At 36.2% G+C, this 22,804-nt stretch overlaps 1 protein-coding gene across 9 annotated transcripts in view; it reads left to right on the top strand.

The window, feature by feature from the left end:
- The window catches only part of CCDC148 (coiled-coil domain containing 148), a 371,756-nt gene that overhangs the window by 78,907 nt on the left and 270,045 nt on the right, over nucleotides 1-22,804 (top strand). For all 9 annotated transcript variants that reach the window (XM_056793901.1, XM_056793902.1, XM_056793897.1 and 6 more), the window contains 2 exons: nucleotides 12,828-12,883; nucleotides 17,416-17,537. In XM_056793901.1, coding sequence (XP_056649879.1) covers nucleotides 12,835-12,883; nucleotides 17,416-17,537 — 171 coding nt within the window. In that variant the 5' untranslated portion in view covers nucleotides 12,828-12,834. The remainder of the gene's footprint in view (nucleotides 1-12,827; nucleotides 12,884-17,415; nucleotides 17,538-22,804) is intronic.

Raw genomic sequence — 22,804 nt, 5'->3', positions numbered from 1 at the left:
AGATGTTTATTATCTTTTTGACATGTTTCTGCATCTGTTGAAGCCGAGAGTAGATCATCTATGTATTTGATTAATTTACTATTTTTAAATGTTATATTATCTGTGTCTTGCCTCAAAATTTGTGCAAATAAACTCGGGCTTTCCACATAACCTTGGGGCAGATGACTCCATGTGTCCTTAGAGCCCTTCCAGGTGAAAGCAAAGATATACCTGGAGTTCTCATGTATGGGTATGGAAAAAAAAAGCTGAGCACAAGTCCACTACTGTAAAGTATGTAGCTGTGCTAGTAATAGAAGAAATAATTGTATGTATGTTGGAAACTACAGAGTGTCTCTTTATAATGTGGTTGTTCACAGCCCTCTGATCCTCTATGAATCTAAGGAGGTGCTTGCCATCGGGTCACCTTTTTGGTTTTTTAATGGGCAGGAGGCGTGTTGTATTCAGATTTACAAGGGATTATTATTCCCTAGTCAATTAATGATCTTATTACTGGAGTAGTACCCCCAATTGCCTCTTTTGAGAGGGGATACTAAGGAATGGAAGGAGGTGGGCTATATTTAGTTTTTATCTGCACAGGAACAGCCAACTTAAGTAAGCCTACATCGGAAGAAAATGTGGCCCAAAGAGACTTCGGTATATTTTTAGGTATTACAAAGATGGGATGCTCTTTCCCCTCCTGACTCTCTGAGAGAATTACAGGGAGTAAATTTAAAGATTCCTCAGGTATTTCCAATAATAAGGAACCATCTGGGGAGCAAGTTATTGTGGCTCTGAGTTTGCATAGAAGGTCCCTCCCCAGCAAACTTAAAGGGTTAGAGTTAGGCATCAAAAGGAAGGAATGTTGTACCTCTAGGGGTCCTACAGACACCATTCTAGGGGGAAGATTTTAACTCTTTGAAGTATTCCTGACACTCCCATTACACTCTCTGAGCCAACGGAATAACAAAGTAAATCAGGTGTACTCTTTAATACAGACATGGAAGCTCCAGTGTCTAAAAGACAATCATAATAGGTGTTACCCACCTTTAAGGTAACATGGGGTTCATTAGTATAGGGGGAGCAGTGGATAGGATCAACGGGTAGTAGGACATCAGGGTCTGGAAAATCGAAGGTTGTGTCCTCTGATTCCTATTCCCCAGCTACCCCCGGATACCTTTATTGTATTTGGGAAGTTCCTTGGGCAACCCCCTGAAGGGCACCCCCCTGAGGGACATTAGCACCTCGAGTATTTTTTGGACGAGCAGCACTCAAGTTATATTGTTGTGTAGTCATTTGGCTTGAGTTATCATTTCCCCAATATCTATTCCTATAGTTATCATTCCTAAAGTTGTGGTTTCCATTATGATTATTATAGTTATTTCTATAATTATCACTTCTGTAGTTGTTATTAAAAGGCAGATTCCTTCTGAGTGCCTTGAGTAAAGTTCTACACTCCAGCATTCTGTGCCCCTTCTTCTCACAGAATTGGCAGATAATGGATTGATAATTAGATTCCTGGAGAGGGCCAAGAGTCATTGGTTGAGTATCATGCCCACTGTTCAGTTTAGTAATCATATCTTTTAAATATCTCAATTCTTTCTTCATTTCCTCCATGAGATTATTATTTTCTTCCTCCTTTTCTTTGTTTCCCTTTGCTATCGAGCTGTTTTCTGCAATTCTTCAAGGTCCATCTCTGGCCATCTTGGGCAATGTGTCTAAAATAATCCCTAATCACTTTGCAAGAGTTATTGACAAAATCCTTTCTAACTTGTCTTATGCAATTTTCTTTAGATATGTCAAAATCCAGGTATCTACCCCCAAACTCAGTTATTCTGTCCATGAATCTGGAGGGTGTCTCTTCCTCATTTTGTTTAATTCTTTCAAATTCTGTCCACTTATCTGTACTGTCTGCACACTCTCTTATTGCTGTTAAGATGGCCTCTCTACAATGGTATAGTTGTAGATAATCCTCAGAGTTCTTATAGTCCCATTCAGGATCCTGAGATGGACAGTGTATTGCATTTGGCCCCAAGGTTTTTTTGACATAAGCAATTATTTTATTTTTCTTACATTCAGTTTTAAAAGCCTGTAGCAAGTTCTCAATGTCTTTGTAAGATGGATTATATTGAAAAAATATATCTGTCATCTTTTTTACCAGAAAGGGATCTTGTTCATATGTGTGAATATTTCGTGTAAATTCATTTATTTCTTGGGGAGTAACTGCTATATTGTGCCTTAAAGTCACCACATCCCCATTCTGTCCTATTTCAGGTACTTCTCTTAGACAAAACAGGCCTCTAATTGAATTTGGTACCTGTTGGTCAGTTTGACTAAGTCAAATTTTTTTAGAAGGATGAGATTTCCTTGGGGCTGGAATTGGTTTTTGGGTAGGAAAAAGAACAGGAGAAACTGGGATTTCAGGAGAAGGGTCTTAGGGATTAAGTTCAGCCAAGATTTGTAGACCATGAGAGAACAAATCTGTTAGCTGAGCTATAGGAAAGTTATTTTCCATATCCATTTCAGGGAAGGGAATTTCCTCATTTAGAGGTTCAGAAAGATGTCTGTCAGGTTCAGACCTGTTTTTGGTGAGGTGGATGTTTGCCAATTGATCCTGTAAGAAGCATTTTACATTTTCCAATTGGGCTTGCACGTTCTCCTGTATTTTAGCCTCATTTTTTCTATGTTTTTCTGTGTTTTGTCTTCAGATTTTTGCATAATTTCTTGTATTTTAGCTTAAAATAATTTTTAATGTTAGCATCTCTTAACACAGTACTGAGGAGTACAAAAATGAAATTACCTAATATCATAAAAAATTGGAGGTATCTTGAATTCCTCAATTTTCCTAATTCTTCAACCACCATATAAATGTCAAAGAATGTAGTATTCATTTTAATATATAGTTTTTGTAATTATTTTCCTAGCTGGCTTTACAAAACATGTGGGGAGCAGGACAAGGCCAAAACTCTCTCCAGGTCTCCCTCACTCCTAATTAAGAGTAATTCAGGCACTATTGTTAGTGAAGGTTTCCTAAAGTTGTTTGTTCCCTGAGGAAAAGAAAAACAGCTTCCCTAGTCCTGCTGCTTTTTGGTTAAAAAAACAAAACAAAACAAAACAAAACAGCTGTGTTCAATTCAAATTAAGGAGAAACAAGAGAAATAAAAATGTTTTATACTCACCTGCTCTCGCAGCTGTTTCAAACTGTTTAAAAGACTGATTTGAGTAAGAAAGAAAGAAAGAAAGAAAGAAAGAAAGAAAGAAAGAAAGAAAGAAAGAAAGGAAGGAAGGAAGGAAGGAAGGAAGGAAGGAATCAAGAAAGCAAGAAAGAAAAAGAAAGAAGGAAAGAAAGAAAGAAGAAAGAAAGAAAGAAAGAAAGAAGAAAGAAAAAGAGATTTCACAGAAATTTGAGGGTCCTGGTCATAACCTTCGTGGTTGCCAGACTGTCAAGATAATTTTAGGGTTGTGACTTAAAATCTAGGTTTAATTGGTTGCTGGGGAAAATCCCAAATAAAAAACCCAAATCATTCTGGAAATTTATGGTAATTTAATTAATATAGAGGGAAGGAATTTAAGGAGAAGGGGGGAAGAGGATATAGGATTCCTCCTGCCTGGCCTGTTCCAGGGTGAGTTTAGAATTCCTGCCTCTAGGTTTCTGAAGAAGATTAGAGGCTTCTAAGGGGATAAAGTTGGAAAAGTAAAGGAAGAAACTCAAACACAAACTCACCACCAAACCGGACAAATATCTTGTTGCCATGCTAAGATGCTAGAAGGCTCAACATGCTGCTCTCAGCTAAGTCTCCACTGTCAATAAGGTGCCGGAGAGAGCAAAAATCCCAAATATATAGAACTTTCACCCTCTTCCTCTAAATTTTCACATCTACCAATTGTATCAAAGTCTTTTCTCCAGGACTGCCCATACTTTTAGTTCCCATCTTCTTTGATTTGATTATATCTTTAGAGTTACCTAACACTTCTTTGTTAAGTTCACCTTTTGTGAGTTCCTTGATCTTTTTGTAATTAATTTAACCTTTATAGTTACTTAACACCTTTTTGTATTAAGATCTAAAAACAGACTTAGCTTAAAGTTCTAGCTTCCTTATAAGGTGAGAACTAAGTACCTTCATTGTTCAATCAGGAGATTACAACTTTATCTTCCCCTAAAGTATGGTCTAAGTAGGGTGTAGTAATTTAGAGTTCCCAAGACATTCCTGATTTTGTTAAACTAAGTATCTTCACTGTTACAAACAGGAAATAGCTAAATCCAATCTTCACACATCTCAGGGGATGATTTGAGCTGGTTATTTGGGGAAAAGTAGGTCTGTATGCAGACTTCTACTTAGAGAGACTACAATTAATCTAGTTACTGGCAGATTAAAAATAAAACAGAGCAGGAGTTGCTCTAAGTTTTAATAGAAAAGAATTATGATATTGTTTAGCACTTTATTTTTTATTTATTATTTTTAAACCCTTACCTTCTGTCTTGGAAACAATATTGTATTGGTTCCAAGGCAGAAGAGTGGTAAGGGCTAGGCAATTGGAGTTTCAGTGACTTGCCCAGGGTCACATAGCTATGAAGTTTTCGAACTCAGGACCTCCTATCTCTGGGCCTGGCTCACTATATCCACTGAGCCATCTAGCTACCCTCTAGCACTTTAAATACAAGGAGAAACAGTTTGGCATAATGGTTACATAATCCCACTTTGGAGTCAGAAAGAGATAGATTTAAGCCCCGTGCAGGTTGACTATGTAATCCTGGGGAAGTCACTTAACCTTTCATTGCAATGCCCCAAGGTTCTAAGTTACAGAGTAGGAGCTAATCTGTATTGATGCAAGGAGTTCCCTCTGTCAATGCAAGAGAAGCTCCCCATATTGATGAAATTATATATCCAGTTTAAAAAATATGCTATTAAAAATGCTTTGCTACATTATCCCATTTATTTTTCACAAGAGCCTTTGAGATGGATAATACAATTACAATTATCTCCATTTTATTAGTGAAGAAACCTCTTAGAGTGATTAAATACTGTTCCCAGGGTCACATAGTCATTGAACTGGGCCTCAAAACCAGCTAGTTGTCCAGGCCAATATTTCAGTGATTGTTATGTGCAGAACACTATGCTAAACTCCAGTGGAAAGAGAATTTAGGGAAGACAGGGGTCATGGCCTTGTGAAGTTCACCTTTTATGAGTCATTTTACCTTCTTCTATCATGAGTCTAAAAGGATGAGTGGAATAACTGAGCCCCAAGAATTGTTACTGAATTCTGGCAAGGGGGAGGTGGAAGATAGTGAGGTCTTCTAACCACAAAGTTAGCTAGAAGTAAGATGGTTTCTCCACAATGTTAAGAGCCTGGGACCAGCCATTCCATTACCGAAAAACCTGTATTAGCAGCATGATTTATATTAGTAGGATGGGCAGGTTTACTTGAATAAAGTAGACTATACAAATTTTTGTCATCCTAGGTCACCAGGAAAAGTTTACAGAATTGACAAGTCACTGGATATAGTGTTTAAGTCCATAGATGCTATATTATCTCCATTTTAAAGTTGAGGAAAATAGAAGTGACTTGCCTGAAATCACACAGCTAATAATAATCTGAGACTTGAGACTAAGATTTGAGCTCAGTTCTTTTACTCCAGGCCCTAGGATTTTGGGGTGTAATGGTAGGAAAGGTGATGCCTTGATAGAGATTAGTAGGCATTAGGGTCAGAATAGAGTTGGACTCTGCTTTACCTCTCACAGAGGTGGGGGGAAAGTCAGAATACAACTGAGAATGGGGATCCTAAATCTAAGAATCTAAGCATATCGTATTGTGTAAAATTGAGATTTGAACTCTGGACTTCAATCCCCACAAATCCTTGCTCCACTTACCCAAAATGCTTTGTAATCTCACGGAATTCTGAGGTGGGCGAGATCGAGAAGGGACTTAAGCTGATTGCAAAGGCTTTTGAGCTCTCTTCTTTTGGACTTCCGTTTTGGAGCAGATGTGGCTCTTTCTATAATGTAGGTGAGGTCTTGTCTAGGCCTCTGGCCTAGGCACGTTTTCCTTATCCTGCATTTTCTTTAATCCTTAATCCTTAATAAACCTCTAAAAAATATAATACTCCTTGCAGAGAGAAACTAATTTCTACCTGCCTCAGTCTCCCCTAAATTTTAATCTTTACAGTTGGCGTAACCACTTTGGGAGAAAAAACTCAATCTTCTGATTTCTTTTCTAATCTTTAGTCCAACTTTTAATATCTACTACCTAGAAATTTTTTTGAGCCACATTACTCTGGCCAAGGTTTTTTTACCCTCGAAAAGCTGCTGCTCGATCCAGACTTGTTGGGTTTGCGGCCCACCCCACCCCACCCAGCTCAGCCGCTTTTGCCTGTGGGTGTTCAGCCCCCGATCCAAACCTGATTCAACCAAGATTGCAATCACTTGGTACCAGATCTCCTGGCCCTGCCTGCCTGTTTCTGCACCCCAGACCCAGGAGCGTGACCCCAGCCAGCTCATCACCCCAGATCCTTGGAGCAGATCGCTCAGGACTCATTGCGACCAGCTGGTAACAGTATTGGCCATGTGGGTGGAGGGGAGAGACGAGAGGGAAAGGAGAACGGGTAATTTTCCCTTAGGCTAAGCCTCCACGTGGATGGGGGTATTGACCACAGGGGGAGAGAGAAAGGGAGAGGAGAAGAAACAGATTTTTCAAACAGAAACTTAATAGCAATGGGCTGTTTAAAAGGATACCTTTTGACTCTCCCGGTAATTTCATTGACTTCACCTGCCTGTCAGGGAGCAGACTCAGCCCAAAGATTCAACTTTAACGTTGGGGAGGCAAATGGGTGGTTCAGCGAACTGATAGCCAGGCCTACAGACATGCGGTCCTGGGTTAAAATCTGACCTCAGATACTTCCCAGCTGTGGGGCTGTGAGCAGATCTCTTAAACCCCATTGCCTAGCCCTTACTACTCTGCCTTCGGACAATAGACATTTAAATGGATAATTAATAATTAAAAAAAAAACACATCCAAGGAACTTTGAAGAGACTAAAGGCTATATTCTAAGGCATTTCAGACTCAAATGGTTTATAAAAAAATCTCTGTATTTCTATTGCATTTCCTGATTGTTCTGTTTAAGATACAACTTTGTGATTTTAAGTTCATATGTTACTGGATTGAATATTATTCTGTTACACTGAAGGTTGATTGAATTTATTTTGAATGTACTGAGTTTTAAAATTCTTTTGCTTTTCCCCTATAACTATTGAACAAATATTATTGTAATTAAGCCCATATAAGAAAAAAAACAGCTTTTTTCTATTTTGACTTTTCTAAATTGTCACATAGAGGCAGAACTGGTTATAATTGTAGAACAACCTTTGGAAAATTAATGTGCTAAATATCTCAAATGATTTTAAGGGTTTTTAAATATGATTTTTGTAATTTTTTTAAACAATCTCTGGTCATTTTTGCCTGTCCCTACCACGAGGTAAGGCCCATTCTAGTAGCTGAAATGAAATACATTTTATAACCCCCAACCTTCCCGCATTTTAAAATATGTGAATGGAAGTTGGGCAGTAAATCTCAGGGCATTTGTATCCCTATAAGCCTCCAAAAAAGGAGCATCCCTTTATTTATACTCTTCAGCTCACTATTTTACTTCTACCAGAATGATATATAGATTTCTTGATTATGTTCTTAATCCAAGATGAGTTTTACTTTGTTTAAAAATATGTTTAATTACCAAGGTTGAAAGATTGCTATTTTTGTAAAAATTGTGACAAATGTCCATCAATTCATAGGTTTTAAAAAATGCCATACAGCAACTTATGTGAAATATGAAAGTGTGTTTATTTGCTATTGTAATTAATTGGGCTATTGAGAATTTTGGGGATATTGATATCTACATATTTGTACTACTGTATTTTTAAAAAAATGAAAAATTGTTAACCTTGTTCAATTCATTTGCCTTCTACTCACAGTGATGTGAGATTTTAAAATGGTTGAGGTCTTAAACTGTAGTGATTAAAATAGTGGAAGATATAAATTGTGATAGATATAAGAGAGGGTGAGTAAATTTGACCACAGAAAATATGTTTCACTACAGTGTTTTGGTTTTTAAATCAAATATAAGGTGGTCGCCAGGGAAATATTCCCAATTATTCAAATACCCAAGTCAGCTGGGTTTTATAGAGATTTTAATTAATACAAATGTGGAATTAAAGAAAAGAGAGAAAGAGAGAAAAAGGAAATAAGTATGAAGGGCCTTAAGCCAACATGGCCTAGACTTGAGTATTAAGAGAGAGAGATCAGTCAGTTAGTCTTTTAACACTCACCACAAGGTCTGCCTAAGCAAGGATTCTAGTGACACCAGGCCAGCTCCATCTCAGCTGACTTCACCAAAGAGAGTTCCAGTCAGAGTCCTCCTTAAAAGCCTTCCAGCCAGAGACTGTTCCAAAGGGCCTCTCTCCAGAGCCTCCAGAGGGACAGAGTCCCTTCAGAGGAGCTCCAGCGAGACCTCCTTAGAGATTGTCCTTCAAGAGCTTCCATTCTCCAGAGCCTCTCTCAAGAGATTCTTCCCAAGAGATCCTCATCAGAGATCCTCCAAAAGGATTCCTCAATGTGGAGTAAAATTTTTAACATTCATAAGTCTGTGAAATTTTAAGGTTTACAGTGATCATGGATACATTAAGAGGAAATGGATCTCATTTTTGGTGAGAAAGCCTTGTAATCTTTATTTTCTTAGCTGACACAGAGTGTCAATGATTATAAGCTATATTTTTGAATTTTTTTAAAGCTCTTTTATTATTATATTTTTCTTGCATGTGCAATATACTATTTGTTTTTTTCTCTCTTTTTTATATTTCAAGCACATGTCACCAGCATTAAGATTTTCTTTAAACTTTTTGACTTTTAGCACTATAAGTTTGAAATACATTTGCTAATGCATGCCCTAAAAAGCTTGCGACTATAAAAACGATGCCACTAATTATTTAAATAAGTTATGGGACTTTGCTTAATGATTCTGTCTGATTCCAGGACAAGATATACACACAAGAACCATTGCACGGAGCCAAAGAAAAGCCAATCCAGGATGGATTGATGCACTCCTAGGCCAATACAAAGGTCTTGAACCTAGTGTGAAGACTCGAGGTTACTGTGTTTATCATTGCTAGACATAGGCTTTCCTCGTGTCCACACTCACTCTGAAAATACTCACAGACGAGTATCTCAACCTTGGCTCATAATCTGGTCCCTTTTCTGCCTCTCATAGTGTGGTACCTTTCTGTAGTCCTGGCTATATTGACTGGGTAAATGCATCATTGCTTAGATCATTTTGATTGGGCCCTGATAGAAGAACCTGTTATAGATTTATTTTTCTTTTACTTGGAATTTTTACACATAAGACTTTGATAGTCTATATTTTCTTCGAGAGTTTTTTCTTTTTTTCTTTGGATTTTTCTGATATCTTTTTAATATCTCTTACCAACTGATTCATATACCTCATACCTCAGCCATGCATCCCTAAGTGATTCTGTATTTGTCAATCACCCTCTTAATGGGGGGAATGAAAAAAATATCATTATTTAAATTGCAAAGTTTAAATTCCTTTTGAGAAGAATTTTAGGTAAAGAAGATGCTACCTCTCTGAATCCTGAACTGAACTGTTGGAGAAGCCACCATGAAGAAGCCTCCAGAGCACAAGTTGCACAAAATTGAACTTTGGGTGTGGTTGATTGAACATTTATTTGTATGTATACTTTCATGACAAAGGGGATCGCCCCCTAACTGGCTTTTTGTCAATGCGTTCAGCAATTATTGTTTTTTTTTCTTCTTATCCTCAAATTATTGTAATCTTTAAATTGGTTGTGTTTTTATGATCCTTTGGGGAAGGACTTCTTCCCAGAGGATCAAACGGAGAAATGTAAAATTAAGATTTGAACTCTGGACTTCAATCCCTACAAGTCCTTGCTCCACTTCCCCAAAATGCTTTGTAATCTCACGGAATTCTGAGGTGGGCAAGATCGAGAAGGGACTTAAGCTGATTGCAAAGGCTTTTGAGTTCTCTTCTTTTGGACTTCTGTTTTAGAGCAGATGTGGCTCTTTCTATAATGTAGGTGAGGTCTTGTCTAGGCCTCTGGCCTAGGCACGTTTTCCTTATCCTGCATTTTCTTTAATCCTTAATCCTTAATAAACCTCTAAAAAATATAATACTCCTTGCAGAGAGAAACTAATTTCTACCTGCCTCAGTCTCCCCTAAATTTTAATCTTTACAATTGGCAATAGCCAATAGAATTTTTGGCAGTTTGGACCCTTCTAAACAAACTTAAAGAAATTAATTCAGATTATTCACTTCAAAGTCAAATACTGAAGCTGAAGTTTAAATACTTTGGCCAATAATAATATAGGAATGTTTGGGAAAAAACCCTGATTATGGGAAAGATTGAAGGTAAAACAAGGAGACATCAAATGATGAAATGGTGTCATGGAAATAACAAATGGGAATTTGGACACACTTTAAGAGAGAGTGGAGGACAGAAGGGCCATGGGGTCATTAAGGACAAGACTAAAGGACTGAACAACAACACATTGGCTTAATTTTTTTAATGAGGACTATCAAATATATGAATTTGAGGGAAGGAAAAATTCAGTTTAGTACAAACATTCACATTTATCAAAAAATATTCTTTTTTTTTTTTATAAAACCCTTACCTTCCGTCTTGGAGTCAATACTGTGTATTGGCTCCAAGGCAGAAGAGTGGTAAGGGTAGGCAATGGGGGTCAAGTGACTTGCCCAGGGTCACACAGCTAGGAAGTGGCTGAGGCCGGATTTGAACCTAGGACCTCCCGTCTCTAGTCCTGGCTCTCAATCCACTGAGCTACCTAGCTGCCCCCAAAAAATATTCTTATAGAGTGAAATGATAATTCTTAACAATGATCTCAACAATAAAAGTTGATATCTCATTATTTCTTAAGGAAGATTGGAAGTGGGCTGCAACTATGTACCTGTCCTACTTCTAGCAGGGACTCTCAAGCAACCAGAAAGGAATGAAAGAACCAAGTTATTAGTTACTATTTTGACTACCAGAAGATGAGAAAGGAAGTAGTAGACTGACTTTTAAAAAAATTTAAATATTTATTTATTACCAATTACATATAATAAATTTCCACATACATTTTCTAAGATAATATGATCCAAATTGTCTCCCTTTCTTCCCTTACCCCCTCTCTTCAAGTTGGCAAGCAATTCAGTCTGGGTCATGCATGTATTATCATGCAAAATATATTTTTATATTATTCATATTTGTAAGTGAATGATCTTATAAAACCATAACCCCAAAACATACCCAAATAAACAATTGAAAAATCATATGGTTTCACTTGCATTCCTCCTCCAACAGTTCTTTCCCTGGAGGTGGATAGCATTCTTTGTCAGAATTTCTCAGAATTGTTCTGGCTCATTGTATTGCTGATAGTAGCAAAATCTATCACATCTGATCATTCCACAGTATTGCTGTTACTGTGTACAATGCTTTCCTGGATCATCTTATTTCACTCTACATCAGTTCATGTAGGTCTTTCTAGCTTTCTGAAATCATCCTGTTCATCATTCTTATAGCACAATAGTCTACAACATACACCATAATTTGTTTGCCCATTCCCCAACTGAGGGACATCCTTTTAGTTTCCAATTCTTTGTGACCACAAAAAGAGCAGTTATAAATATTTTTGTACAAGCAGGTCCTTAACCATTTTAGTAAACTGTTTTGAGCAAAATTCCTAGGAAACCCTGTGTTTGAGCCTTGCCTACTCCTTCCTCTCCAAACAAGTCACATGTTAGAACTCCTATCTATTCTCTGACTCCTTCTCCTTGGGGCTTGGGAGCAATCTCCTAATGTCAGTGCTTCAAGGTCTACAGACTTGTATTATATAGAACAAGTCAGTTATGAATCAAGGGAGATCTGCCCTATCTACAAAAAGCTGCCCCCTCAATCCAGTCATCAGGACTTGTTGCAGCCCACAATCTTTCTGGCTGGAACCAAATTATGGCTCTTATCCCAGATAGCTAGAAGGGAACTGTCACTGGAGAATTATGATATTGCCAAGAATAGCTACGTAGGCAGACTCATAAGATGGCTTTCCCTCCTCCCTCCCCCCCCACCAAAGTAACTCGCTATGTGACTATAGACAACCCCTTTACCTCTCTGGGTCTCAGTGTCTTAATATGCAAAAGAAATATTTAAACTAAATGATCTCCAAGAACCCTTTCAGCTTTAACAGCAAAGACCCAGGCTATGGGTCTATGATTCTAAATGCCTGAGAGTTTTCTGTAGTTGTCCAACATAGGTAAATTAACACAAATTTATGAAGAAATAGCACTCTTTATTAAAAAAGAGCCCAGTAGCCAGGTGTATTTGCCCTGGAGTCAAAGTATGCCTCATTCAAAAGACATCAATTTACTAAAGTGCTCAATTATGGAAAAGAAGTAGAGCTTTACTTAACCACCGACTTTATTTTTCAATTTACATGATGCCTTTCCTTCAAAAAGCTCAAGGCAATACACATAGAACTTCTCAACAATAAAATATTTCTCAGTCATGGCAGCAGTAAAACAGAGGAAGTCATTTATGAGAAAAGAACAGGAGAGGAGAGCCCAGGACTAAGGAAGGCAAAGAGGCAAAACTGAAGGGAATTTCAGGCACAAAAAATAGCTAATTTAAATAATGATATATCAAAAGTCAGAGCTTCTAGACAAAATCATTTTACTTTTCAAAATCACAGTAGACAATGTTCAAATAAATCAAAATATTTTGGTAAGCTTTAAGATAACTTGTACATTTTCTGCTGTCAATTTTTTTTCTTGACAGATGAAACATGAATAGAGGAGACCTGCCATTCATTACAACTCAGAGAACTGACATTGGTATGTTTTTGTGTGTCTTATAGTACAGTTTATTGATTCCATGGCACTTTCTACAGTATTGATATTATATTTGAATGAAGCATTAATAATCAGATCTCTAGAATTAAAAAACCTTGTTTGCCAGGAACCTTTCTTGCAGAGACTCTTTTCAGTATTTATAAAAATCACTTATTCTTGTCCTTTAGTCCCTAGGTCATTTTATACTTATGTAATCATTCCTTTTTCATTCCACCTCCCCCACCCCCCTTTTTATTTAAATAATATAGGATCAGTCAATCAATCACCAAACATTTATCATGTACCTGTTAAGTTCTAAGATCTAAGGACAATGCTAAGGATGTACAGAAATAAGGAAAGTTTTGAGTATTTAAAAAAATTATTAAAGCCATGACACATTTTTGTCTGAACTACCTAATTATGCTTGTTAGCAAGAGTTGTTAGCTTGAGGTCCCCAAACTTGGTTTTTTAGAAAAGTTTTGACATAAACACATTTCAATATAATTGGGTTATTTTGTAATCCTAAGTGTTCCGTTTTATACATTTAAAAACATTATCCTATGAAGAGATCCTTTGGCATTACTGAGCTGCCAAAGGCGATCCATTTTAACAAAAAAGGTTAAGAACCTATACTTTTTAGTCACTGACTATATAACTATCTAATAGTTATCTTATGTTATATCTTATCAAGCATTATTAGCATGTTTATTAATCCATGACATTTTGAAAGTCTGGAAAAATCGCCATAAGATTTATTTAGCTTTCTGGTTGGAGAGTATTTGTTAAATTCAGTTGAAATAGCTGGGGGTTTTCTTTTTCTTTTTCTTTTTTTTTAATATGGGAGATGTATTGTGGGAAGATGGTGGCATAGGGAATGAAGCTTCCTTACCCTCCTTACAACCCTTGCAAACAATCAAAATGAATTGCACAGGGTCCATTCTAAAAGCAGCAAAAGCAGACAGGAGTTGAGGGTGAAACTGGACTGCTGGGACAACTAGGGAGGAAGGTTTCTAACTTCTCTGGCTTTAGTCCCACCACCATGGGCCCTGGGGCAAGAATGGAGACAGCCCCTGAAGGCAGGATTAACAACCTCACTTAATATTTTGAGCCCTAGAGTTTACACCCAGGAGGATACAATTGGAATCAGCAGGCAAAGGGCACAGGGAAGAGATATCTCAGCAGCAGGAGTAGAAGCCACTTCCACTGTGGCACCTTTCCCTCAAGGGGCCCCCACTGGCATACAGCTGGGAATTAGGAAATGGATGCCACAGACTTCACAGGTGTCAGACCCTAAGCTTCATTACTGACTGATGAAGGACTTTGGAGGTCCAGAGGCCTTCTCTGTTCTTAGCTGCAGCAAGGATGCCCATTATCACCAATATTATTAACATAGTATTAGAAATGCTAGCAATAGCAGTAAGAGATGAAAAAGAAATTGAAGGAATCAGAATGGACATAATAACTATCTCTAGATGCTAATGACATGATGGTATATGAGGAAAATCCCAGAAATTCAACTAAAAAGTTAGTTGAAACTATCAATAATTTTAGCAAAGTAGCAGGATGTAAAATAAATTTATACAAATCATTAGCATTTTTTATATATTTACTAACAAAGTCCTGAAAGAAGAGATAGAAAGAGATACTGTATTTAAAATAACCAGAGATAGAATAAAATACCTGGGAGAATGCCTGCCAAAACAAACCTAGGAATTATATGAACATAATTATGAAATATAAATAAATTCAGATCTAAATAATTGGAGAAATAGTAATTGATCATAAAAGTGTATAGCCAATATAATTAAAATAACAATCTTACCTAAACTAATCTACTTATTCAATGCCATCCCAATTAAATGACCAAAAACTATGTTATTGAGTTAGGAATAATAATTAAAAAATCCATTTGAAAAAATAAAAGATCAGGAATATCAAGGAATTAATGAAAAAAAAATAAAGTCTAGCAGTACCTAATTTTAAATTGTATCATAAAGCAGTAGTCATCAAAACTATTTGGTAATGGCTAAGAAATAGAGAAATCAGTGGAAGAGAATAGATAAACAACAAACAGCAAGAAAAGATTAGGGTAATTTGGTATTTGACGAAACCATAGACCTAGGTTTTTGGGATAAGAGACCAGTATTTGGGAAAAAATTGTTAGGACAACTGGATCTAGTTTGGCAGAAACTAGGTAGAGACCAATATCTCACTCCATTTGCTAAGATAAGATCAAAATGATCTAAATGTAAAAGGAGATACCATAAGTAAATGAAAAGAAAAGGGAATATGCTACCTAACAGATTTCTGGATATGTGACGAATTTATGAGTCAGCAAGAGATGGAGTACATTGTGAAATATAAAATGGATTTGAATACATTAAATTGGAAAGTTTTTGTACAAATATAATAAATGCTGCCAAAATTAGAAAAAGCAGAAACTTTCCAATTTTATATTGGAAGAATTTTATAGACAGTTTCTTAGATAGAAGTCTCATAACTAAAATATAGAGTGAGCTTAGTCAAATTTGTAAGAACAAGAGCCACTCCCCCAATTGAAAAGTTGGCAAAAATTATGAACAGAAAGGTCAGTTGATGGCTCAGTGGATTGAGAGCCAAGTTTTGAAAACAAAGTTATGAAAAGACAATTTTCCGATGAAGGTGTTAGAGCTATATATAAATATATGAAAAAATGCTCTAAAATACTACTGATTAGAGAAAGGCAAACCAAAACAACTCCAAGATATGACCTCATACTCACCAGACTGTCTAAAATGACAGAAAAGTAGAGTGAAAATGTTAGAGGGGATGTGGAGAAATGGGACACTAATGTCCTATTGGTGGAGCCATGAACTGATCCAGCCATTTTAGAGAACAATTTGGAATTATAAATTGTGTATGCTGTTAGACATAGCAATACCATTGCTGGGTCTGTTTCCCAAGGAGGTCAGGGAAAAAGGGAAATAATTCATATATTCCAAAATATTTATAGCAGCTCTCTTTGTGACAGTAAACAATTGGAAACTGAGGGGATGCCCTTCAATTGGGGAATGGCTGAACAAATGATGGTATATTTGTGAAGGAATACTATTGCACCATAAGAAAAAAATGAACAGACTGATTAAAAAAAATGACAAGAACCATATGAGATAATGATCAGTGAAATGAGTAGAAACAGGAAAACATTATATAGAGCCCAGAGAAGTAATTCTGGAAAGTGAACAGAATGGTAAAATATGAAAGATCTAATTTATATGAACACGTTGGACTCCCTGATGATATTCTTTGAGATGTGGAGCGGGACTGGGACACTTGTGGACAGGATATATTAAACAGACATGAAGAAAAGTAAGTTGAACATATAGGAGATTTGGAATTTCATTTGGGTACTATCTTCTTTTTCTTTGACTATGGAAATGTCCCTATTGTTTGGCTTTGTAAACATTAAGAATAATAAAAACATTTGGAAAAATAATTTAAAAAATAAAAAAAATTACTCAGATGACTTCATTTTATGTTAGAAATTAAAATAGAGGAAACCTATTTCCCTTTTCTTAAAAAAGTGTAGATATACAGATGTGAATCCTTTACATGCTATTAAACTTGTTTCATTGGTTGCCTTTTGCTCTAAATTTTCTTTTTCACAGGGGGAGATTGAATAGGAGTGGGGTATGCTGAGAAATGATACTGTTATTTAAAAAGACATAAATAAATAAATAAATAGTCAAAATGGGAAAAATGTTTTTATGATTTTGTAAATTATAGTTGCTTATTTAATTTGAATCACAGTAATGTAATGCTTAGGAGATAGCTTAGTTATCTGGGAAGAGAGCTGGGCCTAGAGTCAGGATAAATCTGAGTTCAAATATGACTTCTGACACTTAATAGCGGCGTGACCCTGGGCAAGTCACTTAACTTTTATTTGCCTTAATCCACTGGAGAAAAAAAATGATGAACCTCTCTAGTATCTTTGCCAAGAAAATCTTGTGGACAAGTATGGTTGATGAGGTTATAAAGAGTTAGATACAACTGAACAACAAAAGAACAACAATGCAATGCTTAAATAGTTTTCCTATTTATTTCAGACCAGCTTTGCAACAGAAGAATTTGACTTAACTGTGAACATACTTTTTACCTTGCTCTAGAATTTGCCAAATTCTCTAAAACCTAAGTTAAGAGAAAGGGAAGAAATATGCTGTTAAATGTGGGTAATAGAAACATAAATTTTATCAGCAAAAATATATTTTAAAAGTTAACCTGATTTAAACTGAGGAATTCCATAATTGTACATTTAGTGTTGATTATAAGTAATTTCATTCAAGAAATGTAATGGTAATATTGCATTTCTTTAATTATTAGTTCTAAATGTTAAAATGATTGTCTATGTAAGGTATTGTGACTAGTATTTTTCCAGCAAGTGATTCTTTCATAAAAATATGACTTGTCAAAGTGCAAATATAGATTTAAATTAGTTTCCAATAATGTAAATTATTTCATAACAACTAATAATGTTTTATGTTTTTGGTAAAAAATAGACAGTCTTGTAGTGCGGCTGAAAAATGGATTGAGTGGTTGCAAGTATAAAGCAGTAGACTACCAGCAATTACATGCAATTACTGAAGCAAAAAAACTAGAGTCTGCTTCTATACAGTTAAAGGTAAGGCACACTTTTTACTTGGAAAAATTTGTTAATCAGAGAACATAATCATCCTTTTAAAAGTCTCCCACATAGAAATGTTTTACTATTTTGTCATAAAAGTGCTAGAAAACTCTTTTGTTTTTTTTTCATTATTTTTAAGATTCCAAATAATTACACTGGTTTTCTTCCCCTTGGAAATATAGTCAATTTGATTTTAATTATACAAAGCAGGTATTTTAAGGTCTTTGACACTTTAGACCTTTTGCTGGAAAAAATTTAAAGGGCAAATAAGTGCTGGCCAACTCCTGGGCAGCCACAAATGGATAATAATTTACATTGTGGATTAACCTCTTTAAAATGTCTCCTATGGTTATAAACTTCACTTAGAAAAGGTAAGTATGAGGTGGAGGCCTGCACAATGCATGCAAGAAACATTTAGTCAATCCTTTAGCACCACACGCTTGAATAGACATTCTTTTTGCAAAATATGCTGTTTAGAATTATTTATACAACTGCTTTTCTCAGTGCAAATGAGTTTCACATATGTGTAAACTGCCAGGACCCCCAAATAAAAGAAACTGACTAGTCAGCCAATCTCACCATTTCAGCTAGCTAGTGAAGCCCTTAGGCGTAGTTTAAGTCTGTTTTTTGAACTCTTTTTATTCTGTTGCTGCCTAATCTAAGTCTAACCTTTTATCTGAGTTATGTTTCAAAATTGCTTTTCATTCTTATCATATTCCTGAATCATTGACCAAGAATCCCTTCATATTATCCTGTAGACTCCACTTGGTGAACTTCAAAGTCATGAATGGGAATTATGGTGAAGGGACTCCTTTTAACCCATCATGCCTCTAGTTGTCATTCCAATCAACTCAAAAACAAGACTGAAAGGGGCCAGGTGGGGCCCATGAGCTTTGTAATAGATTTCTGCCCTATGATCTTTGTTATAGATTCCTGCCTTTGTTAGCATTTTTGCAAGCGACAAAAGTGCAGGTTTTCCTTAGGTTGTATGAACAATCAATCAACACTTAAGAGCCTACAGTATTGGAAGCATTTGACTAGACTGTGGGACAGGGGAGAGTTGCCAAGTTTAGAAAAGATTTGGTTCCTGTACCCTTTGGCCTAAGTGCTTTCCCAGATTCTAAGACAAATACACAAATATATTATGTGATAAGTGCCTCAGAGAGATGTAAAACAAAGTGCTATGTGAGGTGTGAGGCAGAAAGTTGTTAAGGACTGGGGAGGACCAGGCAAGGAGAAAGCAGAAAGCAATTCATTTTGTCTAGAGTTTAGCATCTATGCTCAATTTGGATTTTAGTTTATTTTTTAATTTTAATAACACAGTTCCAGATAAACTTTATGAAGTTATATAATCCATATTGTCTCCCTCTCTTCTTCCTTCCCCACTCCTGGAGCTGACAAGCAATTCAATTTGGGCTACACATGTATTATTATTCAAATCAGGTTGGACAGTAGGACTCTGATCCTTGCCTGAATACTCTATTGCCTGCATGCTCAAAAATTGCTCATGCCCTCTGATTCTCAGGATCTCTACCTTCTGACTGGTACTATATACTTAAGATTATAGTCCTGGCTCTGGGCTTCCCCTTCTTAGTGTGGGCCTCCAGATGTTGTCCCTATCCTACTTTTTCTGACATCTTTATTTTGCCATTCTTTTCTTATTTGTCTTAAAACCCTGGATATTGATTTTGGTTCCACAGCACTTTTGGGCTCCCTCTTTCAGTTAGGTTCGCTCAGATTGAGACCTCTTGTCTTTTTACTACATGTTATTGTGCCTTGCTGCCTTCCCCTGGCTTCTGGTCTTAACACTTTGTAGCTAATCTTTTCTTTGTATCCTTAGTACAGTAAAATGCCTGAAATGTGATAGGCACCTAATAAATGCTTATTGACTAATTGATTAATCAGGTCCCAATGCCAGTTAACTAGTACTTGCAGATATTTGGAATACTTGCCAACAGTTTAAAGATGAGAGTCTTATGCTCTACAGTCATTCAAAACCAAAGTCCTGAAAATCACAAGTGAACATCAATTTAGTTTCTGTAAAATTGGTGAGATTATTCTGAGCATTCATATCATAAATATATGCTCCTTGACTAGAAGAACAATTGGCTTCCTTATGTTCAATGAAGCTCATAGTATTCAATAAATATTTAACAGTTTGAATTTTAGCAGCCTCATTTTTTGCATAGAAACTAAGAGGAATGAAGTAAAATTCAGTTTTTTAGTAATTTGTAAATCAGTTGATTTGAGAATTTGCTATACACTTTACCTGTAATTGTGTGACCATTTAATCGGCAATATTTATTCTCATGAGAGGCATCTACTTAAGCGGTTTGAAATTATAATGAGGCAGGGTGAAAATGTCCTAGCTAAATCCTTAATTTGGAAACTAGGAAACTGGTTAAAATGGGATTTTATGTCCTAGAGTCAAATGAGAGCATCTTTATGAAGTGTTCTGTAAACTGCAAAGTGCTACATAAATTTCTAATAGTAGGAGGAAAAGGAGAAGGGGGAAGATGAGGAGAAGAAATACTCTTACAACTAGGTTATCTCACCAAGCAAAGAGAATAAGCTGCTTGTTTTGCAAAAACAGAACAGGAAAAAATTAATTAAAATGGGACATATAGGCAAACTTTGAAATTGAGAGTAGGGGGCAGCCAGGGGGATCAGTGGATAGAGAGCTAGACCTAGAGATGGGAAGTTCTGGGTTCAAATATGACCTCAGACACTTCCTAGCTGTGTGACCCTGACCAAATCACTTAACTCCATTACATAGCCCTTACTGCCCTTCTGCTTTAGAACCTATTTTAAGGCAGAAGGTAAGGGTTTTTTAAAAATGCAAGTGAGAATGTAGAGTGGACACTTCTAGCCATAGTGGTGGATTTTTTTCAGCCTTGGAATTCCACTTACATTTCTATGTGCTTTTCATTTGGATGTGTATGTCATAAAGCAAGGTTTTGTATGCATACATTTTTTTTATGAAGTACTTTAAGGAGTAGACAATGCATTTCATATTTTACTGCAAGCAGCTCCTTAATCATAGACTAATATACCTTAAGCCAGCTCTTATGGTGAGGGCTGTTGGTGTTTATAGTCTCCTGTCTGCTTTAAAGATTTCATCTAGAAGAGTTACATATAGTCTTCATATTGGCAGTCAAAGATGGATGCATGTGTTCTGTTAAGATATTTATGGTGGGGAGGGAGTACAAAAAGGGAGGGAAGGAGAGGGGGAAGGGGAAGGGAGCATAAAAAGGGAGGGGCTAGAAAGGGAAGCATCTCAAGGGAGGGGACTAGGGGGACTGACCTAAAGTAAATCACTGGTTCAAAAGGAGAAAGCTAAAGAAGAAAGGTCAGAACTAGGGGAAGATATCAAAATGCCAGCGAATCCACAAATGACAATCATAACTTTGAACGTGAATGGGATGAACTCACTCATAAAACGTAGACAAATAGCAGATTGGATTAGAACCCAAAACCCTACCATATGTTGTCTTCAAGAAACACATATGAGGCAGGTTGATACTCACAAGGTTAGAATTAAAGGTTGGAGTAAGACCTTTTGGGCCTCAACTGATAGAAAGAAGGCAGGAGTTGCAATCATGATATCTGACAAAGCCAAAGCACAAATAGACCTGATCAAAAGGGATAGGGAAGGTAAATATATTGTGCTAAAAGGGAGTATAGACAATGAGGAAATATCACTAATCAACATGTATGCACCAAATGGTATAGCATCCAAATTTTTAATAGAGAAACTAGGAGAATTGATGGAGGAAATAGACAGTAAAACCATATTAGTGGGAGACTTGAACCAACCACTATCAAATTTAGATAAATCAAACCAAAAAATAAACAAGAAAGAGGTAAAAGAGGTGAATTAAATCTTAGAAAAATTAGAGTTAATAGACATATGGAGAAAAATAAATAGGGACAAAAAAGAATACACCTTCTTTTCAGCACCACATGGCACATTCACAAAAATAGATCATACACTAGGTCATAGAAACATGGCACTCAAATGCAGAAAAGCAGAAATAATAACTGCAGCCTTTTCAGATCACAAGGCAATTAAAATATTGATCAGCAAGGGTACATGGAGACCCAAATCAAAAATTAATTGGAAATTAAATAACATGATACTCCAAAATCGGATAGTTAGAGAAGAAATCATAGAAACAATTAACAATTTCATTGAAGAAAATGACAATGGTGAAATATCCTTTCAAACCTTATGGGATGCAGCCAAGGCAGTACTTAGAGGAAAATTCATATCCCTGAGTGCATATATTAACAAATTAGGGAGGAGAGAGACCAAGGAATTGGAAATGCAAATCAAAAAACTTGAGAATGAACAAATTAAAAACCCCCAGAAGAAAACCATACTAGAGATCCTAAAAATTAAGGGAGAAATTAATAAAATAGAAAGTGACAGAACTACTAAGCTAATAAACAAGACTAGAAGCTGGTACTTTGAAAAAACAGACAAAATAGACAAAGTACTGGTCAATCTAATTAAAAAAAGGAAAGAAGAAAGGCAAATTAACAGCATCAAGGATGAAAAGGGGATCTCACCTCCAATGAAGAGGAAATTAAGGCAATCATTAAAAACTACTTTGCCCAACTATATGGCAATAAATATACCAACCTAGGTGATATGGATGAATATTTACAAAAATATAAATTGCCTAGACTAACAGAAGAAGAAATAGTTTTCTTAAATAATCCCATATCAGAAAAAGAAATCCAACAGGCCATCAAAGAACTTCCTAAGAAAAAATCCCAAGGGCCTGATGGATTCACCAGTGAATTCTATCAAACATTCAGAGAACAGTTAATCCCAATACTATACAAACTATTTGACATAATAAGCAAAGAGGGAGTTCTACCAAACTCCTTTTATGACACAAGCATGGTACTGATTCCAAAGCCAGGCAGGCCAAAAACAGAGAAAGAAAATTATAGACCAATCTCCCTAATGAATATAGATGCAAAAATCTTAAATAGGATACTAGCAAAAAGACTCCAGCAAGTGATTAGAAGGGTCATCCACCATGATCAAGTAGGATTTATACCAGGGATGCAGGGCTGGTTCAACATTAGGAAAACTATCCACATAATTGACCACATCAACAAGCAAACCAACAAGAACCACATGATTATCTCAATAGATGCAGAAAAAGCCTTTGATAAAATACAACATCCATTTCTACTAAAAACACTAGAAAGCATAGGAATAGAAGGGTCATTCCTAAAAATAATAAACA

This window comes from Monodelphis domestica, chromosome 4 (genome assembly GCF_027887165.1).
Source record: "Monodelphis domestica isolate mMonDom1 chromosome 4, mMonDom1.pri, whole genome shotgun sequence".
Lineage (NCBI taxonomy): Eukaryota > Metazoa > Chordata > Mammalia > Didelphimorphia > Didelphidae > Monodelphis > Monodelphis domestica.
Note: the sequence above shows the minus strand (reverse complement) of the source record. Positions and strands in the feature narration are given on the sequence as shown.